General features: G+C 40.8%; 1 protein-coding gene across 1 annotated transcript; it reads left to right on the top strand.

The window, feature by feature from the left end:
* Positions 1–899: 899 nt before the first annotated feature.
* Positions 900–9,622, top strand: TMEM74 (transmembrane protein 74). The gene is made up of 2 exons (XM_058698843.1): positions 900–1,040; positions 3,087–9,622. Exon 2 carries the CDS (start codon positions 3,477–3,479, stop codon positions 4,392–4,394), a length of 918 nt encoding a protein of 305 aa, XP_058554826.1. The 5' UTR covers positions 900–1,040; positions 3,087–3,476; the 3' UTR covers positions 4,395–9,622.
* Positions 9,623–10,132: the final 510 nt, after the last annotated feature.

Here is a 10,132-nt window from a genome sequence, read left to right as displayed (position 1 = left end):
GAAGTTACTCTGCTCTATCCTGGAAGTCATAACTCAGTAGCTTCACCTACAGATTTCCTTTATTCCCAACCCTTTCTTTTCTTACCTTCTGGTCTTTCTTCCATTCATTCAATTTGCATAATGCTTAGAACCTTTTGGAGTTCATGCCCCACCTCTGCCGAGTACAACTTCGAACAAATTACTCAGCTTCTTTGTAATTCAGTTTCCTCTCCTGTAAAAATGATAATTTTTTTGTAGGACTCTAAAAATTAATTGTGAATATTAAATAAGTTAATATATCTGAAATAATCACAAGAGAACATGGCAGTAATAAGTGTTATTTATGTTAATTTCTGCTACTTTGGGTCATTACTATTCATAATTCAACAGATATCAGACACTTGGCTAGGCACAGAGGATGCATAGGCAAAAAGAACAATCCCTTACCCTCAATGGTCATATTTCTCCTGATTTTGTGGGCAAGGCAATGACTTTGGAAATACATTGCTGAGTAAAATTTATTAGGTACCATTTATTGTCTTTGTAATCTTGGATGAAACAATTCCTCTGAGCCTCTTTCCTCATCTGTAGAACGAGGATTAATAAAATCTACTTCGAAGATCTGTTCTATTAAATAAGACAAAATATGCATACTGCCTGGCACAGGGTTGGAACTAAATATACACTCCTTCCCCCATAATCCTACAGCCCTACCTGAGTTTAGGACACAGCGATTTCTTCCAAAGAGCCAATCAGGAGTCTGAAGGTATAGCGGGAATGTCTTCAGGAAGGGCAAAAGCCAGGAGTGAGAGAGAACGGGGTGGGGGTAGGGCGCGGATGGAGACCGCCCCTGGACTACAACTCCCGGGATGCTCAGCAAGAAGGAGTGCCCCGCCCCGCCCCGCCCCTCCCAACCGGCACAGCAGGCGCTGCCCACCCCGTGGAGCCCAGCGGCGCGCTGAGGCTACAAGTGCCACGGCTGGTAATCGGAGGACTTTCCCGTGGAGCCGAGCAGGAACAGGCGCGCGGTGCTTCAGCCGCACGTGGTGGTCAAAGCAGGGGTGAGTGACGGAGAGTGGCACCGGGAGGAGGCGCTGGGGCGAGGGAGAGACCCCCCCCCCCCCCCCCGGGAGCCTGGCGGAGCAGCGGAGCGCGTCCCCACTCCCTGCCCTAGGTGCTTGCTTGCCTCGCCTCGGGGTATTTGGCGAACGCAGCCGGACTCTGGGCGCCCTGAGGTCCACCCGGAATGGATGGATTGATCTCGCAGGGAGCACCGCTTCCCGGAGCTTGCTGCGCGCTCTTCTCGCACAGTGAGCGCTGGACGGATCCCGAGGTCGCTTCCCCAGATCAGCCTCGCCCGTATTAGTTAGTTCCAATGCAGATATTAATGTTTAGTTAATGGCAGAAGGAGGAGGCAAAGTGCTGTCCCCTCGCTTTGAGGTGCAATTTCATTAACCGCGCTCTTAACCAGAGAGACGGAGAGGCAGGAGACGGAAGGAAAGAGCCTTTAGCTGGTCCCATGGGATTATCCTTTCTCTACTGAGGATGGAAGCCCCGGATTACGGAGCTGCAAAGGGAATCGACTGTGCAGCTAGTATATCTCCGATGGAACAAGCAGAGTCTATCTTTTCTTTAAAGAGAGAGGGAAGCAGGAGACGGGAATTAAGTGGAGATTTCATTCCCTCTGTTATAAATGGGAAGTGTCATGAGGGGCTCTGCCCATTTTAATCAAAAAAAAAAAAAAAGCCCAATGTGATGAGTTAATTGTGCCAAAAGTTAATCAGAGAACCTCATGTCTGAGGGCACAGCGAGATGATTTTTCATTTCAGGAATTGATCAAATACATTGTCACCACTTCCTTCCTGGAGGGATCCAGCTGTAGAGATCCGTATCCACTTGCTAAAGGAAAGTTCTGGTTCACTTGAATGTTTTTTGCATTTGGTCGTTTTGTATTTTGTTTTGTTTTTCTGTTTTAGCTACAGAGAAACTTTGGTAGTAGGAGAGAAGTGGTTTTTTTAAAAACAAAACAAACTGTAACGTAGTGCAGCAAGGATGTGGATTCCCTCTCCCGAATTTTAAGTGAGTTGCCAGGTAGACCATTAGGTAAGCCTTACTTGTGCATCTGTGTGGGTTACCAGGTGTTGGAGCTGTGGATTGTGAGCATAATGAACCCACAAACCATGGTTTAAATCAATTATTACTGGAAAGCAAAATAAAGAGGGCCTTTGCTTGAAACTGCTGTACTTGGTGACAGTGAAAAGTGAGTCTATCTTGCAAAGGATGGTAGAAGCAGAGAAAGATAGGCAGTTTTCCGCTCAACCCAAAGTTCTATCACAGAAAGGTCCCATGCTGTGGTGGGGGTAAGGGCATGTCATGGATACAAAGTGCCAAAGGTAATTTTGGAACTTTGGAAATAACTTCTCACCTGCTTACCTCACAAACTGTTGACTCTGTGGGTTTATAATTTGTCTTTTACTGTCAGTTTACTTCTAAATAAAAACTTCCAGGTGGTCAATTTGGCATGCATGTTTCTTAGCAAAGTAGGCAGAGGGAGATGAACTCAGACCTATTCAGACGCAGTGAGCAAGGGTAGCAGACCTGTACCCAGAGCAGGTAGGTGTGTTGGGGGGAAGGGTGTGGAGTGGGCTGGCCCCTCATATTTGGCAGGGGTCACACAGTTAAGGCATGTTGTCTGCATACTTCTGGGTCCGGAACAAGCTGGTGTCATGTAGCCACAAGGGCTGAGAATGAAAGCACAACGAACAAGCAAGGGTCTTGAAAATACAGGGCTGGTTGACTAAGGTCATTGGATGTATGAGGTGTAAGTTTAAGAAAGGTGGCTGATTAAACCAGCCATCTTTTACCCACTTCAGCTACTCAATCAAAATGCTGAGCCCCAGTTCCAATAAAGCCCAGCTGATGATGACATATTTGTTTGTCCATGGTGATGCTCTAAAGCTAATCTGTATTAGAATCTGTTCTGAACAAAGATAGTGTAAACGTAATTTAACTGAATTGTTGAGAAGTGTGTGCTTCCCCAGGTTCTCCAGAAAATTGCGGCTCTGCTAAAAAAGGTCCTGGCCTTTCTCATTTGTGTCTCTCTACAGGAAACTTGCCTTCTTATTTGAGGGATCCTGTCACAGTAATGTGTGAGTCCTTGGATAAATTTGGCTTGGTGACGGCAATGCTTTCTTCAGAGACACTGCTACTTCCTCTGTGCTCCTTTTCTACCCTGACCTAAGTTTCTCAGTGTTAATCCCGGTGATAAGTCAGAGGATTTGCCCTCTTCATACTTTCTTGCCACTAGGTATCCTCTCCTTTCTTTTACTCCTTTTAGAGGAACTGGGGCTGAGGTGTCTACAGTTGTGGCTGAAAAGGAGATGGGGACCTCAGGAGCGATACTCTTGGTAGTGCAGCCTTAGCTCTTGTTGGGTTCTTATCTGTGTTGCTGTTGGCAGAATTCTCAGAACCTGCTGGGGGATGTCTGACTAGCTCCGATGGAGCTCCACTCCCTTGCTAAGAAGAGCAGCCAGGCTTTCCTGTGCGATGCTGGGGACTGGCATTCAGGAGGCCCTCCTGATGGCCAGGCAGATGCAGCAGCCATCAAAGCTGCTCTCTGCTGCCAGAGACACTGTACGTCAACACCAAAAGCAGCTGAGATTGAAGGATCTAAACTTAGTCCTTCTCCAGCATCCCCCTCCTCCTCTTTGCAAGACAGAGTTATTCAGACAGACTCCTTGCCACCAGGACCTCTCAACTCAGGGAACAACCAAATAACAGCAGGGCGGAAAGTCTGCAACTGCTGCAGCCAGGAATTAGAAACTTCTTTTACCTGTGTGGATGAGAATGTCAACTTAGAGCAAAGGAACCGATGCTCCCCTTCAGCAAAAGGGAGCAATCACCTGGGAGACCTTGGCTGGGGAAATCCAAACGAGTGGTCCCATGAGGCTGCCGTATCCTTGATATCCGAAGATGAGGATGATGTAAGTTCGGAAGCCACATCTTCAGGGAGGTCAGTTGACTATGGTTTCATCAGTGCCATCTTGTTCTTGGTCACTGGCATCTTGCTGGTGATCATCTCTTACATTGTTCCACGGGAAGTGACTGTGGATCCCAACACCGTGGCGGCCCGGGAGATGGAACGCTTGGAGAAGGAGAGCGCAAGGTTGGGGGCTCACCTGGATCGCTGTGTGATTGCGGGACTCTGCCTGCTCACTCTTGGGGGGGTCGTTCTGTCCTGTTTGCTGATGATGTCTATGTGGAAGGGGGAGTTATATCGTCGCAACAGGTTTGCCTCTTCCAAAGAGTCTGCAAAACTCTACGGTTCTTTCAACTTCAGGATGAAAACCGGCACGAATGAAAACACCCTGGAACTGTCCTTGGTAGAAGAAGATGCTCTTGCTGTACAGAGTTAATTCTGGTTGTGAACTTCTTGAGGGTCTGCGTTAGCATTTTCTGTGAAAACAAACCAACCAACCACTTTTCTTAAAATTAACAGTGCAGTTTATTTGCTTGTCAGGAAATGCTCATTTCACAAACCAACAGCCAGTGAGTGTTTTTGTTCTATATGTATTTTTTATTTACAAGAAAAGCTGTGTTAAGATGCATTAAGAAACTACAACCAGCTACACCTGTCCTTGTAAGAGCTGAGATTAATTAATCTATAATGGCCATCAGCTTCTGTTTCTATAGCAAAATATTTCTAACAACCAGCATACAAATGATTTTTTTAACATGATATGGGGTATTCTTTGGACATTAAGAAGTCCTGCACACAGTAGGGTCAATTAGTAACTTATTTTGTGAAAAAGAACCTAAGCACTAATCACATAATAAGGCTTACATTTAATTCTCAAAGGTGCTTATCCATTCTCTTGCTAAATTTTTTCTTCCTCTAATTTGGCTGAGCATTAAAATATAGGATTTTGAATTTGAATATTTTGAAGCTTGAGGATGTTGATTATTTTAAAAATGCAAGAATATATATGTTGTATTTATAATTATTCCTGTACTCAGAATTGGTAACTAAGTCATTAGAATAAACTTTCTAGGAAAAGAAAAATATATAAATCATTATTAGACCAATCTGAATTTAACCCAGAATGTTAGTGCCAGATATGAGCTGGTGTTGCATGCCCATTTTCTAGGTAAAGTAAAATTAATTGCTTACGTAAATTTCATTTTCTGTTTGTGGTTTAGCTATCCCACAGGTTACCCGGGCTCTTGAAGTCTTTCCTGGTTCTCACACCATAGAGGCAAAGCATTAGACGTTTTTAATATATTTCCAGACATATAAACCTCTAGGCAGGTCAGAGTCATGATTAGCTCAGACACACCCAGGTGACATTTTGTTATTGTTTGGAGAAAATTTCCAGCACAATTGCAGCTAGACTGTTAGAAACATTTAGAAATTGGTATCACTTACTCTTGGCGAAGCAACAAACCATTGCCCCAGGATGGAAGCAGTCCTTAAGCCCACAGCCAAAAAATTAAAAGATAAGAGTGACAAAGAGAGAGGAAACTGATTCAGTGGGAACTGCATCCTCACCAAAACTCGCCTCCTCCTAACATGGTCTAAGTGTCTCTCTCCGTTCCTCATCCAGGCCCTCAGAAACTGTGATGCCTTGCCTCATGATTTTTACACTTGCTCCATGAGAGGCACGATGAGCGAAGTGGTCACAACTTTGCAAAACACACACCCAGTGTCCACACTAACACACTGTCTCCGTACAGTTATGGTTCGGGAAGGGGTAGGAAATGGAGCCTCAAATAGCTTGCATTTTGCAATTAATCTTTGAGGTGTTTCCATCCTCCCACTGCAAGAGCTCTTTTAACTTCCATTAGTGCATTACCAGGATCTTACAAAGGGCTGGAACTTGGAATTTGGGGTGGGAGGGCAGAGATGGGTAAGTGAGAACATGATTTCTTTATTGATTCTAAAGCATAATTCTAATGCCTGAAGTTTTTGTTGTTATTGAGGACTGGAATATGTGGGTGACTTTGGCTGGCAGAGTGTGTGAGTCAGGATGTTTATGTGAATGAGCTCCTGTTGATGTCAGAGATTGATTTGATGAGTTAGGTACACTGTGTGTTACTAAGGGTTAAGATGAAAATCAAAAAGGTAGGATCAGAAGATAGTAAAAATAGAGAGGGCAGGCATGTGAAAGAATTATTAGGTAAAAATGAGAACTTGCGTGGACATCAGAGGAAGCTAGATGTAGCTGAATTACCTTATTCTATATAACAGGCTATTAACTGACTTGGAAATAATTGGAACATCATAAACGTGATTTTTGTTTTCTATTGCTGTTTCATCGTGCTTTTTGAAAAAAGTTTTTGTTTTATTGTGATTCTCATGTTACCGTTTATGTTGAAGCTGGCTTGCTGGAAGTATAAATTCAATATTTTGAAGGTTTATAAATTATCAGATTCTAACCTGCTTGGGCCCCACCATACATTAAGTTGAGGCAATAAGGTAATGATATCCTTGGATGAGTGAGTAGGTCTGGGCTGTGTGTCTTTTAAAAAAAAAATACATTAAAAAAATAATGCTTGTTCTTAAAAGCTAAGTGGGATCAGCTGTGTTTTGTTTTTATTTATTGGAGAAACATGATTAATTAGCCAAATTGCAGGCTAAACTGAATTAATGTGTAGCCTGATTTTCAGCTCATGAAGGAAGACAAGTTTGAGAATCAAGTGTTAGGAAGTTTTTCAATAATGTAAAACTGGATAAAGGAGAAGAAGCCAGAACTTTTCATTTGGAAACATTTAATGAATCTTCCAGTGCTACCAAATCACATACAGTTCTGATGTGATCTAAGGGATATATATATATATATATATATATATATATATATATATATATCCTATTATATCTGTATATGTATCCCAATTAGTAAAAGATATGCATGAGGAAAGACGTAACAAGTCAGAATATATTTCTTCCTTCCCTTCCTTAAAATTTTAAAATTGAAGTATAGTAATCAATGCTTACTTATTTCAACACTATTTAAATCTGTCCATATATAGGACACATCTCTTTCAAGTCTCTACTTATATGATGGCAGACTATTACTCCAAAAAGAACCAATTCAGAAATCATCTGGACATCTATAGTGCTGTGTTGACACAGTTCAGATAACTGCCTTAATCAGCTTTCCTCCAGTATTCCCTTGTATAGCCCTAGTCGATCCTATCAGTGCCTGAATTCAAGATAAGGATTACTTGAATTTAAAGCCTGGTAACACAAGCAACAAAAAGCCCTGGACTTTAGACACTATTGTTTCCAATCAGATACAGAGGCTTTTGGCTCTAAATATATTTATTTAGAAGGACTTTGGCAGATCAGGTGATTATATTACACACATTGAACAGATGATAGCTATGGTGTTGGTCTTGGATCCTACATGGAGATTATGACCTTACATCTATCTTTTTAACATGGTGCTGGTCGTTGTGCATGAAACCTTTTATTGCTAGATCTGGAACAGCAAAGCTTTTTCAGAGGTCTGTGGTTTAGGTCTTAAACTTTTTATCAGGTGTTAAAAAACTAAACTAAGTCACTTTCCTAATCGTAAAGCAGTTCATTGTTCAGTAATGCGGTCCAAAGGGGTGAGTACCAGAAAGAAAGCTTTCTCTATTACTACTGGGATCTATATGCTAATGGGCAGTTTAATCCTTCTATCTATCTATCTATCTATCTGTCTGTCTGTCTGTCTATCTATCTATCTATATCTATTTATTAAATGTTTGTTTATTTTTGAGAGAGAGAGTGTGAGCAAGGGTGGGGCAGAGAGAGACAGGGACAGAGGATCCGAAGTGGGTTTTACTTTGACAGCCAGGCTCTGTGCTGATACCAGCAAGCCCAATGTGGGGCTCGAACTCATGAACCGTGAGATCATGATCTGAGCCAAAGTTGGACGTACAACCTACTGAGCCACCCAGGTGCCCCTGATCCTCCTAATGGCTTTAATAAAAGGCTCCTTATTGGGGCTTAGATACTTGCCTGATACTGGTATCACATGCTTTGATGGCTACTTAAAATATCTTAGCTGAAAATACCTCCCTCTCATACTTACTTGTTTTAGGGACCCAATTGGACCAGTGCTGGCACATGTCCTTTGAGACATGCAAATTTAGACAAAGAGACTGCCCTACTAAATTCATTTGTGCCTTCCCTTTGTCCTCCAGAGTAAGGGTAGTGACTGAGTGAGCACTACGCCAGCTGAATGGCAGGAATTAGGGTCTGAACCCAAGCGGCTCTACTTTTTGTTGCTTCGTGACAGGCAAAAATTCTAGGCAAGAGCATTTAAACATTTCAGCCTTCATCTTTCATATGTGCAATGGCAGGCATATGCAAAACCTTACCTGGATTAGTCATCTAGAGTTAAGGAAAAAAAATATTCTATATATCTAGTAGGAGAAGGTTTTTCAATCTGAAGGTCAGATTCCATTGCAGCAATTACTGCCACCACAAAAATGTGGCCTGACCAAAGAGATTCACAACCTTCACCAATGGCTCACCTATTCAGGAAGATTTAATACCACCAGCTAGATTCCACTGTGACAAAGGAATAAGACAGATCCTTACAGTTCTCTGTAATGGGGTTTGACCTTTCCCAGAACTGGGCATAAAGAATGACTACAATGAAAAGAATTATAATGAAGTCTCACTGGCTTTTCCCAGCATAAAAGGGTTCATAAGAAAGAGAATTAACATATCATTGTTTTTCAGCTATATCATTTTATGGTTCATAGTACTCTATAATATTCTCTCCTTCCAACTTTTATGGTCAGAAGCCTTGGGAAATAATTTGCCTGATTTGTGCACTGACACTGTAAAAAGGGGGATGTTCTTTTAAATATGTAAAAGTGATTTCAATAATCTGTGGCTTACATTTAAGAGCATACCTGGAGTTTATGTTTGTTAATGTGTAAGTTTATGTCCACTCAAGTCTATATATGTATTAGGAGAATGTTTTATAATTGTAGAACTGTAATACCCAAAGCTATTGTTAGAATAATTTTCTTATAGGAAACTTGGCATGCCTTAACGTTGACTTTAAGGATAACAGAAGTCTTTCACAGGTCATGAATTAAGGATTTAGAATCAACCTCAGAATGAAATGCCATAATTACATAGATCTCTTTTGGCTGGTCAGCATCTCACAGATGTTTGATTTATTTTCTTAACCGCTCAATTTCAGGCTCATGAGAGTGTGGCATATTTAGAAGTTATTTTACCATGAATTCTTATTTTATTTCAAGGAAATATGGGAAGCAGACAGTACTTTCCTTTGCTCCAAGTTTTAGCAATTTTCCCGTGTTTTGGGAAGAGCCAGTCTTACTCTCCCACTGCCATCTTTATGGTTCCTACCCAGGCTCTGAACAAATGTTGTACAAGAATGCAACGATGGATTATTACTATATAGTATATTGGGAGTTTCTATTTTGTGGTTCTCATCATGCTTTTAATTTTATTTTTCTTGCCAAACAAGAAAAATAATTTGATGTTGATTATGTGTTTTAATATTCTAAAAGGGCAGTTATTAAGGTTATGGGCTTTTCCTTTGGGCATGTGATGCCTTATGTGTTAATTGCAAGTGTGTCATATCATTTTAAAATAAAACTGTTTATAAAGATGTTTCATTGTGTTTGTTAACTTTTATTGATTTGAATATGAATCTGTGATGCTGATTTGGTCTTTTAAGATTATATTTGAAATTATTTGTCCAAAAAAATTGCAAGTGATATATACCCTGACTCCAATATGTCATTTTTCTTGCTACTATGTCATTGAACAATATAAACCATACTTTATTATTTTACTTTGTATGAAATAGTCAAAGCTATTTGGTTTTACTCAGTATTAAACTTAGAGTGTGAATTGCATGATGTGGGAAAAACACATGTATTGGTATTTATTGATATTTTAAAAAATACTTATCCAAATATCTAGAAAGCTTTTACATGAAAAAAAATCAAATTAACTTATGATCCTACTCTTAAATTTCTCTTAATCTACTGTTGATCTCCATTTTCATTTGAAGGATGGATAATAATTTATATTATTAAGTGAAATGTTATCCTTATTGTGTATTAGTATTGTCAAGGCTGAGACTTCTAAGGGGGCAGTTTAAAGTGAAGCTTCATA

Source organism: Neofelis nebulosa, chromosome 14, assembly GCF_028018385.1.
Source record: "Neofelis nebulosa isolate mNeoNeb1 chromosome 14, mNeoNeb1.pri, whole genome shotgun sequence".
Taxonomy (NCBI): domain Eukaryota; kingdom Metazoa; phylum Chordata; class Mammalia; order Carnivora; family Felidae; genus Neofelis; species Neofelis nebulosa.
This window is presented reverse-complemented; position numbering and strand designations above follow the sequence as displayed.